This window comes from Salmo trutta, chromosome 30, assembly GCF_901001165.1.
Source record: "Salmo trutta chromosome 30, fSalTru1.1, whole genome shotgun sequence".
Taxonomy (NCBI): Eukaryota; Metazoa; Chordata; class Actinopteri; order Salmoniformes; family Salmonidae; genus Salmo; species Salmo trutta.
The window spans coordinates 36,464-57,773 of record NC_042986.1 but is presented as its reverse complement, the minus strand read 5'-3'; the positions used below and the strand labels follow the sequence as shown (position 1 = coordinate 57,773).

Below are 21,310 nucleotides of genomic sequence, written 5' to 3'. Positions count from 1 at the left end.
TCAATGCACATCTGTTGTGTATTATAAAAACAGAGAAAGAAAGGTGGCAAGAGAGGTGTAAAAGACAAAGGGAAAGAGGTAAGGACATATGCTGCCTTCCCTGCTCCTATGATTAATGAATCACAGTGCTACCCTAATATTCTCTCAGTTCATCACAATTACATAAGTATCTCTAGTGGTGTCTCCTAACCAGCCTTGGACTCCCAGTCGGCCCGAAGGTTATCTTAAGAGCGGGTGAGGTGGCGATGACGGGACTAGGGGTTGGCATCCTCTTTCACATCAAAACATATCTGCAGACGAGAGATGGAGAGAGAGCATGCTTAAGCCTTGTTTGTTTTTTATTCTAACACTCAGTCATAATCAGGAGGTGAAATGCAAAACTGACCTTGGATCATTAACTCTGGGACTACTACATCTCCATCTGTATTTCAATGTAAAGCATCCCTTTAATAATACTTCCTGTTGACCTGACCAAGTGACCTCTCACCTCTGATCATGCTGTGCCCTCTATGTAGCCAGTTCCGATGCGGGAGGGGTTTACCGACACATCTGATATAACCTAGAGGATTTAGGGAGAAGAGAGAGGGAGGAAGTGAAGGAGAGACTTATTGAGAAAATAAGGTAGTTAAAGAGACAGTGTTCAACCGGAATCTGTGTGTGTGGCCTCACCTGGTGTCCACACTAAGTGGCTGCAGAGTACTTTATGCTGAAAAACATGAACGGACACACGAGGACAAACAATTTAGCGTAGTTATAGAAATAATGAAGTGTCTTACTATTCTCCATGGTTGGCCCTCTTGCCTATTCTTTGAAGGAGCCACAGTTATACACCAGAGCCTGCTTACTGCACAACACAATCCATCAATCAGGTTAATACCTGAGTGTGTGGGTTATAGGGTTTCTAATTGTTCTAAATTTGTTCAATATGGGTGACTTATAATAGCCTGTTTTGTTTTTGTACAGACGTCACACCCTTACTTAAACAGCACCCTCTGCTAAGAAGTAGAATCTACAGTTACATGGTATCTGGGGTAATATGGAAGATAGTCATTATTAGACTTTTACATCACCATGTAATTGTGGATTACTAAAGTATAATATCCCTTATAACAATTCATGATAACATTAGATTGATAGATGCATGTGCACACACACGTGCATGTGACAATAACAGGATCATTTCAAGGATAGCATCACAAATTAATACAGAAATACCACTTGATGCTTGATGATGAGTTGATCATTTGAATCAGCTATGCAGTGCTAAGGCAAAAACAAAAATGTGCACCTTTGAGTCCCTAGGCCAGGATTGAGAACCACTGGGACAGGCTTTCATAGCTCTCTTTATCTGAAATTCCACAGCACTAAAATTCCACAGCAATGAATATTATGTTACTATTATCTCTGTCCTGTCTTCTAGGGACTGGAACTACACACAAGTACCTGCCCTATCCAGAATAGCCTACTCACTTTGACAGTTGGGGCTGCTATCCTTTCACCCTCCTCCATGGCTGTTAGCTAGCTTGTTTTATACAGTGATAAATACATCAAGATAGCTAGCTAATATGAAGTTAGGTACCTGGGTGATATTTAATTAACTTAGCTAACTAACGTTATCTATACAGTATGTAAAGTTGGCTATAAAGCTAGCTGCCCAATTAGATTTAGGTCATTTGAGTTAGCCTGCACTGTAGCTAGTTAGCTAATAATACATCGTTGTTGTTTTTTTACATTTTCAAAATGTATTTACTTACTTGAATAGGTTCTCCCAGCCATGTGGACAATTGGAAACAGGGCAGCAAAGTTTGTTACCAGGGTGTTTTAGAGCGTATTACTATTGAACTATTTACACATTTAATAACCAGACCTTCTTACAAACTTGCTATGCTGAATTCTTGACGCACCCTCGAACTTGTTGCCATGTACTACCAGCACGCCCACAAGCGAGTCACAATGGGCTGCCTAAGCGGAACGCGGCAATTTACCGCTTGCTAGTGTACATGCCCGGCACATGGCCATGCGGTATAGCGCTTGATTTTCCCTCTGCATGAATCCAGGCTCCGCAATTGCGTCACACCCTCCATACGAAGCTTCCGTCCACATTTTCGGATCAAGCATAAATATTCTTATATGTTGTTACTTTTTCTTTAGCCTTTCCGTCGGAGAAAGTTCCTGGTTTGAAAATAGGTGAGAATAGTGAATTTCCAAGACATAGCTTAAATACATAATTGATTTGATCGGGGGTGATCAACTACAAAGGAACTATTTGGATTGGATGGCTACAAATGAAAACATCACATTGCGCGAATCTTTGTCTGTCAGCTATGTAAGGTAAGGCCATGTAGACTACCACCCCATTTCTTTATTATTACAAACCTCTTTGGTTTTTATCAGTTTAGTAACTTTGACATTCATACATAGCCGAAATTATAGTCTATTAGAACAAGAGTAATATGGGTTAATTTCTTTGTTTTTCCGAACACACCCCTGTGTTCCGAGCGGGTAAGATTTTATACTGGGCTACTGGGACAAAGACGTGTGTGTTGTTAGCAACAATAGTAGACTGCGGGCTGCTTTCAAAATAAATGTTCCCCATTGAAACTGCGAAAACGGATACAAATGGAAGATGCCACAATTGGACTAGATAATGCTAAACAAAGTTGGAACGTTATATAAATTCAACAAAATATTTGACACAAAGTAAAAATTCTGAAATCGCACTGTGGATGTATTGGACTTCATAATTGCATTGGGGGTATACTTAAATTGCAATATACAGCCTTACTTAGCCTAAGATGTACTCTTAAGGAGCATGCCATTGACAATTACAGAATGGTTACCTGGAGGAAAATGGGGGAGGGTCATGCTTTTTCAATTTCAATCAAGGGGAGGTTTAGTATTTTTTTTAAATCTAGTCCAGGGGAGGGTCGTGTAATTTGTAATTGATGAAATGTAAATATTTCTTAGTGTTTTAGAATGAGTTACTTATTAGGTATATATCGCTGTGTGCCCGATCCCACCCCTCATCTCTGATTCTCAACTGTACACGCAATATCAATTGTGCCTATAGGCTATTTAGTGTGGTCTCAATCAAATTATCCATAGCCTAAAGGCTACAAAGTGTATGCTTGGAGTAGCACAGTGCAAAGTTATATTTCTAAAATAGCTACTGGGATGGTGTAAATAAAACTAGGCTGCATTACAAACAGCAATGGATATTTCAACCCTGAGCCCTGCTCTGCTCATGCTGAGCAAAACGTTTTTGTGTGCTGCTTAACCAGTGCTGTGCTGTGTAGGTCTAGGATGGCAGGTCAGGACAAGAGTCAAAGGTTTCTTCGCTACATTTTTTTTTATTAGGCCTAGTCCAAAAAATAAATAATATCGTGCGTGCGGACTTGCCTATAGCCTATGTTCTGAACAGTTTGAGAAGGAGACCTTGAAGATAAGGAGGACCAGAGAAAAACTTTGATAGCTTGCTGCTACTATAATTGATTTTATTAATAACAATGTGTTTCTGGCCCATTATGTATTTGAGTTATTGACCTTACAATAAGCCAGATTCGAGTAGCTTACATCATGGTGCTGAAACTTGAAGCAGATGCCGCGGCACAATCAGTCGCATATGGACAGCTCATGGTGCTGAAAGTCTTCATTTTACTAACAACAAGAGGGCTTTGTGTTTGAGCCTATTTCTTCCTATTTAAGAAATAAGAGGTAGGCCTACTTGTTTGACAGATGCAATTAGGCTATAGGGTGCTATATCCATATTTGTTGGTCAATTCCTCCACCCACCATGCCTACATTTTAAGGAAATAGAAAAAAGCACAGTCCTACCTATTGTTAGCTTAAGATTTTGAAGAAAATAAAATGGACCCAATTGTATAAAGGTCTATTACAGCGCTTTGGTCCACGATGCTTTATGATAGAAACAAGCTGTAAAATACCCAGGAAAGACGTGATTCCGATAGATATGGGGATATCATTGTTTCGTTTCTTTGACATTCAGAGGCTGACTTTGCTTGGTAAGTAATCTAATTCTGACCCTTTGGCTTTTTCTTATTCTGAAACTGATTCAATTGTGTTTTTCTCTCATTAATCTCCACACAATACCCCATAATGACAAAGCAAAAACTGGTTTAGAATTTTTTGCTAATTTATTAAAAATAAAAAACTTAAATATGAAATTTACATATACTACCGTTCAAAAGTTTGGGGTCACTTAGAAATGTCCTTGTTTTTGAAAGAAAATCTCATTTTTTTTGTCTATTTAAAATAACATCAAATTGATCAGAAATACAGTGTACAGTTCATGTTGTAAATGACTATTGTAGCTGGAAACAGTAGATTTTTTATGGAATATCTACATAGGTGTACAGAGGCCCATTTTCAGCAACCATCACTCCTGTGTTCCAATGGCACGGTGTGTTAGCTAATCCAAGTGTATAATTTTAAAAGGCTAAATGATCATTAGAAAACCCTTTTTCAATTATGTTAGCTCAGCTGAAAACTGTTGTTCTGATTAAAGAAGCAATAAAACTGGCCTTCTTTAGACTAGTTGAGTATCTGGAGCATCAACATTTGTGGGTTCGATTACAGGCTTAAAATGGCCAGAAACAAATAACTTTATTCTGAAACTCATCAGTCTATTCTTGTTCTGAGAAATGATGGCTATTCCATGTGAGAAATTGCCAAGATACTGAAGATCTCGTACAACGCTGTGTACTACTCCCTTCACAGAACAGCTCAAACTGGCTCTAACCAGAATATAAAGAGGAGTGAGAGGCCCCGGTGCACTACTGAGCAAGATAACAAGTGCATTTAGAGTGTCTAGTTTGAGAAACAGATGCCTCAAAAGTCCTCAACTGGCAGCTTCATTAAATAGTACCCGCAAAACACCAGTCTCAACGTGAACAGTGAAGGGGTGAATCCGGGATGCTGGCCTTCTAGGCAGAGCTCCTCTGTCCGGTGTCTGTGTTCTTTTGCTCATCTTAATCTTTTCTTTTTATTGGCCAGACTGAAATATGGCTTTTTTTTAACTCTGCCTACAAGGCCAGCATCCCGGAATAGCACAAAAGGAGATGTATAAAAATTATTAACATCATGGCTAGTCATGGTTTATGTACATGTTTTGGAAGTCAGTAAATGTCATTTTTGAAGTGAACCTTTCCTTGACCAGTTTCAACTGAAATTGTCCACCATGAACTGTGCCAGCTAGCTAGCTAAATTATACTAAATAACCATGCTGTTACAATACACAAATGGTTGGGTAAATAAATAATTTGTGAAACCACAATGTAATTTTTTATTTTATTTAACTAGACAAGTCAGTTAAGAACAGATTCTTATTTACAATGACGGCCTACACAGCAGATGACATTGGGTGAGTTTAGATGAGCTGTTCGGGTGCAACCCAGGCGACGTGGCGATGTCGGGAACTGAGCTCGGGCGAGGACCAAAGTCACCCTCCTGGCCCAGAGCCTCGCTGAGGCTAGTGGCTTGGCGGGCTTGGGGAGGTTGCCCTCCTTTCCCCCCTTCTCCAGAGCGAGAGGCCATAGTTCACAAAAAGGTTTGAGGTTGAAACGAGAGCATACTGGTGCTTCATCGGCGACGATGAGGGGAGACATTGAACCCCCGCCTTCACCGGGGCACAGAGCGGTTGACTTGGTACCCGGAGCCACACAAGGGTCTTGGGCAAGACCAAAGCGCTTGATACTGGAGGCCGAGGTGGGAAGATACGGTTCACCGGCAACCCCCGATCCCCTTCGGACGCGGCCGACGCCATGCGGCCGTGCCTAACAGGGAAAGAGGGGTTTGAGCCAGTCGGGTGCAACCCAGGCGACGTGGGGAGCTGAGCTCGGGTGAGGGCCGAAGCCACCCTCCCAGCCCAGAACCCCACACAGAGGAAAGGGAGACGTATACTCCATCTTCAGAGAGTCGTAGATACTCGCGGCGTTTACCCGCACTTCATTGGTCTATTTCACTTGACGGCCTTCCAATCTGCCTTTGTTTGGTGGCCCTCTGTCCGGCAACTGTTTTTTTTTTTACGGTTATATATTTGTTCCCTTTCTTGTAATGTCTTTTATTGCCCGCCTAACTATCATCCTGGGCTTATAGATCGGCCCGGCGCGAGATTTACACCCTCTCCCCCGGATTTTCAAGGGCCAGCAAGAGTTCACCGGACACCGCCGGAAAGCAACGCCCTCTCTCGGGGCGAACCCATTCCTCTCTCGGGGGGCTCTGCCCTTCCCAAAGAAAAGAGAACTCTCCCCGGGGCTCCCACCACCAACTTCTCCTGGATCGGTCGCGCTACCGCACTGGATGCCTCACGGCGTCCGTCTCCCCCACTCCGGATTCGGGGATCTGAACCCGAATCCCATTGCCCCTCCCTTCCGAACGGCGTTCGCCCATCTCTTAGGACTGACTGACCCATGTTCAACTGCTGTTCACATGGAACCCTTCTCTACTTCGGCCTTCAAAGTTCTCGTTTGAATATTTGCTACCAATATGATGAAGCAGCTTCAATTTGATTGACTGTTGCATGCTATTTTAATTACGTTTGAGTTGCTTCATGTAACAGTGAAATTGTCACTAGAGATGTCAAAGAGATGTCACTAACAACTGCAACCAAAATTGTTTTGAATGTTGCTTTGTATATAACTCGAACGTCTAGCAACCCAAACGTTGTGTTCAAATCTCATCACAGAGAACTTTAGCATTATAACCTCTCTGGGCCAGTGGGATGCTTGCGTCCCACCTACTCAACAGCCAGTGTAATCCCGTGGCGCGATATTCAAATACCTTAGAAATGCTATTACTTCAATTTCTCAAACATATGACTATTTTACACCATTTTAAAGACAAGACTCTCGTTAATCTAACCACACTGTCCGATTTCAAAAAGGCTTTACAACGAAAGCAAAACATTAGATTATGTCAGCAGAGTACCCAGCCAGAAATAATCAGACACCCATTTTTCAAGCTAGCATATAATGTCACATAAACCCAAACCACAGCTAAATGCAGCACTAACCTTTGATGATCTTCATCAGATGACAATCCTAGGACATTATGTTATACAATACATGCATGTTTTGTTCAATCAAGTTCATATTTATATCAAAAACCAGCTTTTTACATTAGCATGTGACTAGCATGTGACTAGCATTCCCACCGAACACTTCCGGTGAATTTACTAAATTACTCACGATAAACGTTCACAAAAAACAATTATTTTAAGAATTATAGATACAGAACTCCTTTATGCACTCGCTGTGTCCGATTTTAAAATAGCTTTTCGGTGAAAGCACATTTTGCAAAATTCTGAGTAGATAGCCCGGCCATCACAGGCTAGCTATTTTGACACCCACCAAGTGTGGTACTCACCAAACTCCGATTTACTATTAGAAAAGTTTGATTACCTTTGCTGTTCTTCGTCAGAATGCACTCCCAGGACTTCTACTTCAATAACAAATGTTGGTTTGGTTCAAAATAATCCATAGTTACATCCAAATAGCGCCGTTTTGTTTGTGCGTTCAAGACACTATCCGAAGGGTAAAGAAGGGTGACGCGCCCGACGCGTTTTGTGACAATAAAATTCAAAATGTTCCATTACCGTACTTCGAAGCATGTCAAACGCTGATTAAAATCAATTTTTATGCAATTTTTCTCGTAAAAAAGCGATAATATTCCGACCGGGAGTCGTTGTTTTCGTTCAAAGAGAGAGAAAGTAAACATGGTGTCGGCTCGTGCACGCGCCTCCAGTCTTATTGTCCTCAGATCGACCACTATCCAAATGCGCTAATGTTTTTCAGCCAGGGCCTGCAAAGCCACCATTCATCGTTCTGGCGCCTTCTGAGAGCCTATTGGAGCGTTAGAAAATGTCACGTTATGCCAGAGATCCCCTGTTTTGGTTAGAGATGATCAAGAAGGCCAAGAAATAGTCAGAGAGAGCGCTTCCTGTTTGGAATCAGGTTTTGGCCTGCCAAATGAGTTCTGTTATACTCACAGACACCATTCAAACAGTTTTAGAAACTTTAGGGTGTTTTCTATCCAAATCAAACAATTATATGCATATTCTAGTTACTGGGCAGGACTAGTAACCAGATTAAATCGGGTACGTTTTTTATCCGGCCGTGCAAATACGGCCCCCTATCCCCAACAGGTTAAGTCATTAGCAACTTTGCAACTACTTACTACTTTGTACCTACTTTGCAGCTACTTAGCATGTTAGGTTAAAGGGTTAAGATTAGCTAACTCCTAAAATTATCATTTTTATCTCACGGATGGTGAGTCCTTGCATCCGTAGCTTTGTCTATGGATTTGACAGTGGTTATATTTCTCCAGCCCCTTCCCTTAGGGTAGTGTGTATATTTTCATGTTTTTAACCTGTCTGGGCTAGGGGGCAGTATTTTCACGGCCGGATGAAAAACGTACCCAATTTAATTGTACCCAATTTACTACTCTGGCCCAGAAACTATAATATGCATATTATTAGTAGATTTGGATAGAAGTTTCTAAAACTGTTTGAATGGTGTCTGTGAGTGTAACAGAACTCATATGGCAGGCAAAAACCTGAGAAAAAGTCAACCAGGAAGTGGAGGATCTGAGAATTGTAGTTCTTCTTTCTAGTCCCTTTCGAAACTACAGTATCTGTGGGGTTACGTTGCACTTCCTAAGGCTTCCATTGGCTGTCAAAAGCCTTCAGAAAGTGGTTTGAGCATTCTCCTGTTACTGGGCAGATAATAGGAGCTCAGTTACTGAGTGGTCTGCCTGGCAACAAAGGGATTGGATATGCGCGGACACACGAGCACGCCGTTCCTTCTTTTTCTTCTTGAATGAATATGCTATTGTCCGGTTGTAAAATTATCTAAATTTTACGTTAAAAATACCATAAAGATTGATTTTAAACAGCGTTTGACATGCTTCTAAGTACAGTAATGGAACATTTTGACTTTTCGTCTCTGGTTCCGCGCTCGCGCGTTATGGCTTTGGATAAGTGATCTGTACGCACGAACAAAACGGAGGTATTTGTACATAAATATGGATTATTTGGAACAAAAACAACATTTCTTGTGGAAGTAGCAGTCCTGGGGGTGCATTCTGACGAAGATCAGCAAAGGTAAGAGAATATTTCTAATACTAATTCTGAGTTTAGGTTGCCCCGAACTTGGCGGGTGTCTGTATAGCTCTCTGTGATGGCTGAGCTATGTACTCAGAATATTGAAAAATGTGCTTTCTCCGTAAAGGTATTTTAAAATCTGACAAAGCGGTTGCATCCAGGAGTAGTCTATCTATAATTCTTTAAATAATTGTTATATATTTTGTCAACGTTTATGATGAGTATTTTTGTAAATTGATGTGCACATTCACAAGGAGTTTTGGTGGGAATACATTTTCTGTACATCACGTGCCAATGTAAAATGCTGTTTTTGGATATAAATATGAACTTTATCGAACAAAACATACATGTATTGTGTAACATAATGTCCTAGGAGTGTCATCTGATGAAGATCGTCAAAGGTTAGTGCTTCATTTAGCTGTGTTTTGGGTTTTATTGACACGTCCTTGCTTGGAAAATCGCTGTGTGATTATTTTAATGTTTTGCTTTCGCTGTAAATCTAATGTTTTGCTTTCGCTGTAAAGCTTTTTTGAAATCGGACAATGTGGTTATATTAAGGAGAAGTGTATCTTTAAAATGGTGTAAAATAGTTGTATGTTTGAGAAAGTTGAATTATGACATTTTATTGTTTTTGAATTTGCCGGCCTGATATTTCACTGGCTGTGTCCCGCAGGTTGGACGCTAGCGTCCCACGTAGCCCATAGATGTTAATTGGCCTATATTTAAGTTATTGGAATAATGATTCTCTATTTATCTAAATTATATCACAGTTTGAGTGCAATCAGTTTTCCCAATTATTCATGTTATATTGGATATGTATTGGAAGGCTATTGTTAACTCCACAGATGAACCTCTCTACTGTATCAGTGTTCTGTCTGTGCCCTAATCGACTGTCTTTCTCCTCAGTCTTTGACTGAACACCAGGAGGGCCTACATTTTGGGGAAAATGCGCGGTACAGGCACAAGTGGGGTGCCCCCGAACCCCCCTGTAGCCAGAAACCACAACAACAGTCCTGGAAACTCGGGTTCCCAGTATGCCTTGTGTGCCCTGGGGGTGGGGCTGGTGGCCCTGGGCATAGTCATGATTGTGTGGAGTGTGGTGCCCTCTGACACGGCCGGGAACAACAGTGGTGGCACCGGAGGAGGGAACCCCAAACCAGACAACAGGGGCAGGGCTTCGTTGGTGGCCTTTGTGCTGGTCGGGGCTGGGGTGGCCATGCTCATGCTGTCCCTGTGCCTGGGGATGAAGAACAAACAGCGGGAACAGCGAGCGCTTCAAGAGGCCCAGACTCTGGGGGCAGACAACGTAGCTGCCAGTGAGGAGGATGGAGAGATGTGAGTACTATAGTTACTGAATAATAACTGAAATAATTACTGACCTCAGCAGGTTTGTTTGCAGGGATGGGCAATCCCTTTACTACTTTACTAACCTTTGCCTGCTCCTAGATGTTTAACATCACATGATGTACACCAGATGATGTCAGTGTTTCCGGATATTGTCATCGGAAAACACTTACAGTTGAAGTCGGAAGTTTACATACACTGTATGTATTGTAGACCTCCACAAGTCTGGTTCATCCTTGGGAGCAATTTCCAAATGCCTGAAGGTACCATGTTCATCTGTACAAACAATAGTACGCAGGTATAAACACCATGGGACCACACAGCCGTCATACAGTGAGGGGAAAAAAGTATTTGATCCCCTGCTGATTTTGTACGTTTGCCCACTGACAAAGAAATGATCAGTCTATAATTTTAATGGTAAGTTTATTTCAACAGTGAGAGGCAGAATAACAACAAACAAATCAAGAAAAATGCATGTAAAAAATTGTATAAATTGATTTGCATTTTAATGAGCGAAATAAGTATTTGACCCCCTCACAATCAGAAAGATTTCTGGCTCCCAGGTGTCTTTTATACAGGTAACGAGCTGAGATTAGGAGCACACTCTTAAAGGGAGTGCTCCTAATCTCAGCTTGTTACCTGTATAAAAGACACCTGTCCACAGAAGCAATCAATCAATCAGATTCCAAACTCTCCACCATGGCCAAGACCAAAATGCTCTCCAAGGATGTCAGGGACAAGATTGTAGACCTACACAAGGCTGGAATGGGCTACAAGACCATCGCCAAGCAGCTTTGTGAGAAGGTGACAACAGTTGGTGCGATTATTCGCAAATGGAAGAAACACAAAAGAACTGTCAATCTCCCTTGACCTGGGGCTCCATGCAAGATCTCACCTCGTGGAGTTGCAATGATCATGAGAACAGTGAGGAATCAGCCCAGAACTACACGGGAGGATCTTGTCAATGATCTCAAGGCAGCTGGGACTATAATAGCCAAGAAAACAATTGGTAACACACTACGCCGTGAAGGACTGAAATCCTGCAGCGCCCGCAAGGTCCCCCTGCTCAAGAAAGCACATATACATGCCCGTCTGAAGTTTGCCAATGAACATCTGAATGATTCAGAGGACAACTGGGTGAAAGTGTTGTGGTCAGATGAGACCAAAATGGAGCTCTTTGGCATCAACTCAACTCGCTGTGTTTGGAGGAGGAGGAATGCTGCCTATGACCCCAAGAACACCATCTCCACCGTCAAACATGGAGGAGGAAACATTATGCTTTGGGTGTGTTTTTCTGCTAAGGGGACAGGACAACTTCACCACATCAAAGGGACGATGGACGGGGCCATGTACCGTCAAATCTTGGGTGAGAACCTCCTTCCCTCAGCCAGGGCATTGAACATGGGTCGTGGATGGGTATTCCAGCATGACAATCACCCAAAACACACGGCCAAGGCAACGAAGGAGTGGCTCAAGAAGAAGCACATTAAGGTCCTGGAGTGGCCTAGCCAGTCTCCACACCTTAATCCCATAGAAAATCTGTGGAGGGAGCTGAAGGTTCGAGTTGCCAAACGTCAGCCTCAAAACCTAAATGACTTGGAGAAGATCTGCAAAGAGGAGTGGGACAAAATCCCTCCTGAGATGTGTGCAAACCTGGTGGTCAACTACAAGAAATGTCTGACCTCTGTGATTGCCAACAAGGGTTTTGACACCAAGTACCAGGTCATGTTTTGCCGAGGGGTCAAATACTTATTTCCCTCATTAAAATGCAAATAATTTTATAACATTTTTGACATGCGTTTTTCTGTATTTTTTGTTGTTAGTCTGTCTCTCACTGTTCAAATAAACCTACCGTTAAAATTATAGACTGATCATTTCTTTGTCAGTGGGCAAACGTACAAAATCAGCAGGGGATCAAATACTTTTTTCCCTCACTGTACCGTTCAGAAAGGAGACGCATTCTGTCTCCTAGAGATGAACACACTTTGGTGCGAAAAGTGCAAATCAATCCCAGAAAAACAGCAAAGGACCTTGTGAAGATGCTGGAGGAAACAAGTACAAAAGTATCAATAGCCACAGTAAATTGAGTCCTATATCTACATAACCTGAAAGGTCGCTTAGCAAAGAAGAATAAGCCACTGCTCCAAAACCGCCATAAAAAAAGCCAGACTACGGTTTGCAACTGCACATGGGGACAAAGGTTATACTTTTTGGAGAAATGTCCTCTGGTCTGATGAAACAAAAATGGAACTGTTTGGCCATAATGACCATCATTATGTTTCGAGGAAAAAGGGGGAGGCTTGCAAGCTGAAGAACACCATCTCAACCTTGACGCATGTGGGTGGCAGAATCATGTTGTGGGGGTGCTTTGTTGCAGGAGGGTCTAGTGCACTTCACAAAATAGATGGCATCATGAGGAAGTAAAATTATGTGGATATATTGAAGCAACATCTCAAGAAATCAGTCAGGAAGTTAAAGGTTGGTTGCAAATGGGTTATCCAAATGGACAAAGACCCCTAGCATACTTCCAAAGTTGTATCAAAATGGCTGAAGGACAAGATAGTCAAGGTATTGGAGTGGCCATCACAAAGCCCTGACCTCAATCCTACAGAAACTTTGTGGGCAGAACTGAAAAGGCGTGTGCGAGCAAGGAGGCCTACAAACCTGACTCCGTTACACCAGCTCTGTCGAGAGGAATGGGCCAAAATTCACCCAAGTTATTGTGGGAAGCTTGTGGAAGACTACCCAAAATGTTTGACCCAAGTTAAACATTTTAAAAAGGCAATGCTACCAAATACTAATTGAGTGTATGTAAACTTCTGACCCACTGGGAAGGTGATGAAAGAAATAAAAGCTGAAATGAATCATTCCCTCTACTGTTATTCTGACATGTCACATTCTTGAAATAAAGTGGTGCTACTAACTGAATTTTTACCTAGATTAAATGTCAGGAATTTGAAAAACTGAGTTTAAATGTACTTGGCTAAGGTGTGTGTAAACTTCCGACTTCAACTGTATCTTCTATATTTGTTTATTACAAAACATAGAAACCCACCGTTTCACAAATGTTGATTTTGGGGTGGTGCTGGAGATGATGAATGTGGTTGAAAAGTGGTGAAATTTCCCTGTGTGTGTGTGTGTGTGTGTGTGTGTGTGTGTGTGTGTGTGCGCAGACTTTGCACCAGCCAAAGCTCTAACACGTATACAGCTCATTCAAGTAGTTAGTTGATTTGTTCAATCATGTGAATTACTTTGCTTTGGCTGAAGCGGATGCCTGCACCAACACTGGGCATTTGCTAAAAAGATTGCTTACCCATGTTAAAGTGCTTTGAGTCTTACTACAGTGCTTTCTTTAGTAACTTTTCATTTAAAGCCCCCTGACGTAAACTCCATAACATACATTTATTTGGACACCTGTTGCAAAAAAAACAGGAATGTAATTAATAGTACACACAGCATAGCCTACAGTACACAGTAGCAACAATGTAAAAGATAAACAGAATCCATTCTGAATTATTCATGTCCGTGTATGAATGTCGACAGGGCCGAGGAGCGATCCCAGAGGTACACCGTGCCCAGCTACGAGGAGGCAGTGGGCAGTGGCCAGTACCCCATACGCCAGAGCCACCTGCACCACAGCTCCTCCCAGCTTCCCTCCTATGACGACCTGGTGGACGGTGTGCAGGTAGAGATCGAAGGGTCAGAGGTCACCCAGATGACAGCCACTTCCGCTAACCCTGCCGCCTCTGCTGCTGCGCCTTACCACCGCACTAGGCGAACGGGCCTCAATCTCCTTCCTCTTAAAATTCAGAGGATTAAATCAGAGAAGATCCATATGAACAACACGGATAACTCTCAGCCGCCCGGAGGGATAAGTATTGAGCCGCTCACTCCACCACCAATGTATGAGGATAAAGTGCCCCAGCTCTGAGACTTGGTGCCCTCTAGGTATCAAAGCAGGGTACTGCATCCTCTGAGGCCCGCTATGGGTGGACTGGATGTGCAGTGCTACAATAGATGTAATTCGATGGCCCCTTGTCATGCATCTGTGGCTAAATCATCTTGATGGCACTTGTCATGCTTACCTGGTTTTTTAAGACCTGACATTCAAGGGAGTGAGCAGAGAGCACAGTTCCAAACGTGGGGCACTGGGATTTGATTGGAACAACACTGTTGCTGGACAGAGAGCACACTTCTGATTTCAGACTGTGATTACAAGGACATTGAATCTTACAAGGTCATTGAAGCTCGGTTCAAAGGATCAATATGATTGGGAAAAATACTCGCTCAATGTCTTAGATGCCTTTTGATTACTTTACAATGAGCCCTGTTCCAAATCTCATTTGTATGCAGCTGACCATATTTTTTTATACTCCTACTGATTTAATTTCAAGTTCCATCTTCATCCTCAGTCAAGTCAGCCATCATGGTGCGCTAAATGTATTATTATTCATGTTCAAGTTTTTGTATTCTGTACAGCTACTTAGACAGCTGCTCCTTGGAATTTTGAAAGAGGTGTTATTTGGCGACTGAATTAATGGCTTTGCACAGACAGTGTTTGTGCGTTGCTCCCTGTGTTGCTTGTCAATACAGGATAATTGAGAAAGAGACTGAGACTCATTGATAGTTGGAAGCCTTTGCCCTGTAGCCACGGTGAAATGGGTTTGGGCTCTGAAGACAGTAGTGTAGTCCAGCTCTTTTCATTTGCTGTTTTATGCTCAATAGAGGACACAAGGGGCTCTTTCCCTGAGCAGCTGGGATAATGGCACTCATTGCTCACTCACTCATCACTCTTGAACTATACAGCAATACCAGCTCCTTGACTGCCAGCACTGTTTTCATTAGGAGTATTCAGAGGATTAAGTTGTTGTGGTGTCCAAGGTTTGACCCCATTTTGTTTAGTAAAGCAAGAAGACGTCAGTGACTTTTGTCTCTCTAGTCTATTTGTTTCATGCTTATCAGACTATGGAAATTAGCAAATCCATGCAATAATCGGAATTCCAGAATGTTATTTTATCATATGGATGCTATTTTCTGATTTGATATCATTTTGATGACCCTGTCCAGCAACTACTCACTACATTTACTGTAGGTGGGAACTCAAACAGTACACAACAGTATACTTCTTGGCATAAGTAAACAGTTGCTAAACTAGCATATGAATACCTATGCACACAGAATAAGATTTTTTTTTTAAGAGGAAACTTTTAATGCTGAATTACTAGTTTCTAAATGTAAAATAGCATGCACCTCATGTACATTTAGTTTTATATAGATTTTCTAAAGGCTCTGAGTACAGTCTGTTCTTTCAATATTGTTGATACTCTGTAGTTGTCATGCCTATGCAATGCTTTTTGTACCTCTGTGTATGTGGGACCATTTTTTACTGTGAGGAATCAGTTGCTTATTACTACCATTTTCTGTACTCTAAGGGACACTACACTCGAAAAGGAACGTTTGTCAGATGTTTTCAAACCTCAAAGTGGTCTTATGTTGAAAGAAGTCTACGTCCCACACCATGGGTTTCATAGATCCAAGGATATGTCACAACCTCAAGTGAATGGAAAAGATGATAACCCAAGATGTTTATGAATGGAAATGGTGCCGGTGGTGCTAAACTTTTCCATTCATAAACGGATCAGCACCAAGACAAGCACCATGGAGCTTAATTAATAAACAGATGATGGGTTGATTCATTTATGAATGAACAATTATGGGTTGTGATCTGGACTTTTCCATTCATTTGGGGACGATATCTGTATCTACACAATCAATGGTGTTGGACATGGATCTATCTTCACATTAGACTTATTTTGAGGTAGAAAAACACCTCACAACTTTGAATTTGGAGTGTAATGTCCCTTTAAGGATATTCTTATGTGGAACATAAACATGGTCAGACTGTTCATTAGTTCAATGGACTTTTCTCTCAACCAGAGGTGTGTGTGTGTGTGTGTGGGTGTGTGTGTGTGTGTGGGTGTGACTTTTATTACGATAATGTCAAAGACCATTATTTGTACTGGAAACTACATGATTGGCTTATATAACTAATACCCTTTTGTATGTATCGTGAAAGTATGTTTTTGTAAGAGATGAATTCTGTCTAGTGTTTTTGTTAACTTCAAGAGGGGTTCAGAACGATGCATTCTTGTTTTGGACACTAAAGGAGCTGAGTCTGAAAATTGTGAGAAATAAAAGGAAATGTTTGTATTCTGACCACGCAAATAGTTGTGTTGCAAATAGGTCCTGTGACTTGTTACTCATTTTCAGTAAGCACACTAACATGTGTTTCTAGGAAAGCTTAAATCATTCCAATGCCACACTTCCTGTAATTCTATATTGTTGAGATGATGTAGGTGATATCTAGCCTGGTCCCAGATCTGTTTGTGCTGTCTTGCCAACTCCTATGGTAATTAGGAGTTGGCCAGACAGGTAAAACAGATCTGGGACCAGGCTAGGAGATATCTGTACTTTTCCACTATACTATTCACCTCGCCTTGGTTACTGTAAAGCTGAATGAAGAGGAAACATAGCATGAGTGTGCGCTTTTTCTCTAAAGTATTGAATCTTTGTTGTAGCCTCAAGGTCATTTTCTGTGAGACATTGAATGCACTTCCTTTTAAAAAGTTCCATAAAACCCTGCGTTAGACATTACTGTATTTAAACGCTGTTATGTGAACAACTTTGGTGTCTGAAAGGCTTTAACTCTGATAAGGATTTCTGTTTTGGCTTGAACATGTACATTTTGACCTTGCTTCTCTAGTGGTAGAGTACTGTAACTTTTCCAATACATTTGTTAACTAGTGACCATAGTATTCCCTGATCAGGTAGTGTCCTCCTATCCCTATTGGCATCCTTTTACCATTTTGCCACATTCATTTAGAAAATGTATTAAGCTCTTGAAATTTAAACCATTACTACTGTGTACATTAGAGGTCGACCGATTATGATATTTCAACGCCGATACCGATTTATTGGAGGGCCGAAAAAGGCCAATACCGATTAATCGGCCGTTTTTTAAAATTGTTATTATTATTTTTTTACATGTATTTATTTGTAATAATGACAATTACAACAATACTGAATGAACACTTATTTTAACTTAATATAATACATCAATAAAATCAATTTAGCCTCAAATAAATAATGAAACATGTTCAATTTGATTTAAATAATGCAAAAACAAAGTGTTGGAGAAGAAAGTAAAAGTGCAATATGTGCCATGTAAAAAAGCTACCTTTAAGTTCCTTGCTCAGAACATGAGAACATATGAAAGCTGGTGGTTCCTTTTAACATGAGTCTTCAATATTCCCAGGTAAGATGTTTTAGGTTGTAGTTATTATAGGAATTATTGGACTATTTCTCTCTATTCCATTTGTATTTCATCTACCTTTGACTATTGGATGTTCTTATAGGCACTTTAGTATTGCCAATGTAACAGTATAGCTTCCGTCCCTCTCCTCGCTCCTACCTGGGCTCGAACCAGTAACACATCGACAACAGCCATCCTCGAAGTAGCGTTACCCATGTAGAGGAAGGGAAAAAACTACTCCAAGTCTCAGAGCGAGTGACGTTTGAAACGCTATTAGCACGCACCCGGCTAACTAGCTAGCCATTTCACATGGGTTACACCAGCCTAATCTTGGGAGTTGATAGGCTTGAAGTCATAAACAGCGCAATGCATTGCGAAGGGCTGCTGGCAAAACGCACGAAAGTACTATTTTGAATGAATGCTTACGAGCCTGCTGCTGCCTACCATCGCTCAGTTAGACTGCTCTATCAAATCAATGACTTAATTATAACATAATAACACACAGAAACACGAGCCTTAGGTCATTAATACGGTCGAATCCGGAAACTACCATCTCGAAAACAAAACGTTATTCCTATTACATTGCACAACCTTCAGTGTTATGTCATAATTACGTAAAATTCTGACAAATTACCCAAAGTGTTGCATATACCCTGACTGCGTGCAATGAACGCAAAATGACACAATTTCACCTGGTTAATATTGCCTGCTAACCTGGATTTCATTTAGCTAAATATGCAGGTTTAAAAATATATACTTCTGTGTATTGATTTTAAGAAAGGCATTGATGTTTATGGTTAGGTACAGTCGTGCAACGATTGTGCTTTTTTCGCAAATGCGCTTTTGTTAAATCATCCCCGTTTGGCGAAGTCGGCTGTCTTTGTTAGGAAGAAATAGTATTCACACAGTTCGCAACGAGGCAGGCGGCCCAAACTGCTGCATATACCCTGACTCTGTTTGCAAGAGAAGTGACACATTTTCCCTAGTTAAAAGAAATTCATGTTAGCAGGCAATATTAACTAAATATGCAGGTTTAAAAATATATACTTGTGTATTGATTTTAAGAAAGGCATTGATGTTTATGGTTGGAGCAACGTGTACCTAAGCGATTATATGCAACGCAGGACAGGCTAGATAAACTAGTAATATCATCAACCATGTGTAGTTAACCTCTCTGGGCCAGTGGGACGCTTGCGTCCCACCTACTCAACAGCCAGTGTAATCCCGTGGCGCAATATTCAAATACCTTAGAAATGCTATTACTTCAATTTCTCAAACATATGACTATTTTACACCATTTTAAAGACAAGACTCTCGTTAATCTAACCACACTGTCCGATTTCAAAAAGGCTTTACAACGAAAGCAAAACATTAGATTGTCAGCAGAGTACCCAGCCAGAAATAATCAGACACCCATTTTTCAAGCTAGCAGATAATGTCACATAAACCCAAACCACAGCTAAATGCAGCACTAACCTTTGATGATCTTCATCAGATGACAATCCTAGGACATTATGTTATACAATACATGCATGGGCCAGCATCCCGGAATAGCACAACAGGAGATGTATAAAAATTATTAACATCATGGCTAGTCATGGTTTATGTACATGTTTTGGAAGTCAGTAAATGTCATTTTTGAAGTGAACCTTTCCTTGACCAGTTTCAACTGAAATTGTCCACCATGAACTGTGCCAGCTAGCTAGCTAAATTGTACTAAATAACCATGCTGTTACAATACACAAATGGTTGGGTAAATAAATAATTTGTGAAACCACAATGTAATTTTTTATTTTATTTAACTAGACAAGTCAGTTAAGAACAGATTCTTATTTACAATGACGGCCTACACAGCAGATGACATTGGGTGAGTTTAGATGAGCTGGTCGGGTGCAACCCAGGCGACGTGGCGATGTCGGGAACTGAGCTCGGGCGAGGACCAAAGTCACCCTCCTGGCCCAGAGCCTCGCTGAGGCTAGTGGCTTGGCGGGCTTGGGGAGGTTGCCCTCCTTTCCCCCCTTCTCCAGAGCGAGAGGCCATAGTTCACAAAAAGGTTTGAGGTTGAAACGAGAGCATACTGGTGCTTCATCGGCGACGATGAGGGGAGACATTGAACCCCCGCCTTCACCGGGGCACAGAGCGGTTGACTTGGTACCCGGAGCCACACAAGGGTCTTGGGCAAGACCAAAGCGCTTGATACTGGAGGCTGAGGTGGGAAGATACGGTTCACCGGCAACCCCCGATCCCCTTCGGACGCGGCCGACGCCATGCGGCCGTGCCTAACAGGGAAAGCGGGGTTTGAGCCAGTCGGATGCAACCCAGGCGACGTGGGGAGCTGAGCTCGGGTGAGGGCCGAAGCCACCCTGCCAGCCCAGAACCCCACACAGAGGAAAGGGAGACGTATACTCCATCTTCAGAGAGTCGTAGATACTCGCGGCGTTTACCCGCACTTCATTGGTCTATTTCACTTGACGGCCTTCCAATCTGCCTTTGTTTGGTGGCCCTCTGTCCGGTAACATTTTTTTTTTTTACGGTTATATATTTGTTCCCTTTCTTGTAATGTCTTTTATTGCCCGCCTAACTATCATCCTGGGCTTATAGATCGGCCCGGCGCGAGATTTACACCCTCTCCCCCGGATTTTCAAGGGCCAGCAAAAGTTCACCGGACACCGCCGGAAAGCAACGCCCTCTCTCGGGGCGAACCCATTCCTCTCTCGGGGGGCTCTGCCCTTCCCAAAGAAAAGAGAACTCTCCCCGGGGCTCCCACCACCAACTTCTCCTGGATCGGTCGCGCTACCGCACTGGATGCCTCACGGCGTCCGTCTCCCCCACTCCGGATTCGGGGATCTGAACCCGAATCCCATCGCCCCTCCCTTTCGAACGGCGTTCGCCCATCTCTTAGGACTGACTGACCCATGTTCAACTGCTGTTCACATGGAACCCTTCTCTACTTCGGCCTTCAAAGTTCTCGTTTGAATATTTGCTACCAATATGATGAAGCAGCTTCAATTTGATTGGCTGTTGCATGCTATTTTAATTACGTTTGAGTTGCTTCATGTAACAGTGACATTGTCACTAGAGATGTCAAAGAGATGTCACTAACAACTGCAACCAAAATTGTTTTGAATGTTGCTTTGTATATAACTCGAACGTCTAGCAACCCAAACGTTGTGTTCAAATCTCATCACAGAGAACTTTAGCATTATAACCTCTCTGGGCCAGTGGGATGCTTGCGTCCCACCTACTCAACAGCCAGTGTAATCCCGTGGCGCGATATTCAAATACCTTAGAAATGCTATTACTTCAATTTCTCAAACATATGACTATTTTACACCATTTTAAAGACAAGACTCTCGTTAATCTAACCACACTGCCCGATTTCAAAAAGGCTTTACAACGAAAGCAAAACATTAGATTATGTCAGCAGAGTACCCAGCCAAAAATAATCAGACACCCATTTTTCAAGCTAGCATATAATGTCACATAAACCCAAACCACAGCTAAATGCAGCACTAACCTTTGATGATCTTCATCAG

General features: G+C 41.9%; 1 protein-coding gene and 1 long non-coding RNA gene across 2 annotated transcripts; one reads left to right on the top strand and one right to left on the bottom strand.

The window, feature by feature from the left end:
* Positions 1-237: 237 nt before the first annotated feature.
* On the bottom strand, positions 238-2,085 carry LOC115168916 (uncharacterized). Its single transcript, XR_003870766.1, has 4 exons — positions 1,755-2,085; positions 670-706; positions 488-559; positions 238-290 (listed from the first exon to the last, which is right to left on the bottom strand). It is a non-coding gene; the product is annotated as an uncharacterized LOC115168916 (long non-coding RNA).
* A 34-nt stretch (positions 2,086-2,119) lies between these two features.
* On the top strand, positions 2,120-16,687 carry LOC115168915 (transmembrane protein 51). The gene is made up of 3 exons (XM_029724434.1): positions 2,120-2,331; positions 10,025-10,453; positions 14,006-16,687. The coding sequence occupies exons 2-3, from the start codon at positions 10,065-10,067 to the stop codon at positions 14,391-14,393; spliced, it is 777 nt and encodes a 258-aa protein (XP_029580294.1). The 5' UTR covers positions 2,120-2,331; positions 10,025-10,064; the 3' UTR covers positions 14,394-16,687.
* The last annotated feature ends 4,623 nt before the right edge of the window (positions 16,688-21,310 follow it).

Excerpts from the sequence above, each read along its gene's own strand:
- LOC115168915 (XM_029724434.1), top strand. The coding sequence starts at position 10,065 with ATGCGCGGTACAGGCACAAGTGGGGTGCCCCCGAACCCCCCTGTAGCC. Across the intron at positions 10,454-14,005 it reads AGTGAGGAGGATGGAGAGAT|GGCCGAGGAGCGATCCCAGA; the intron begins GTGAGTACTATA and ends GAATGTCGACAG.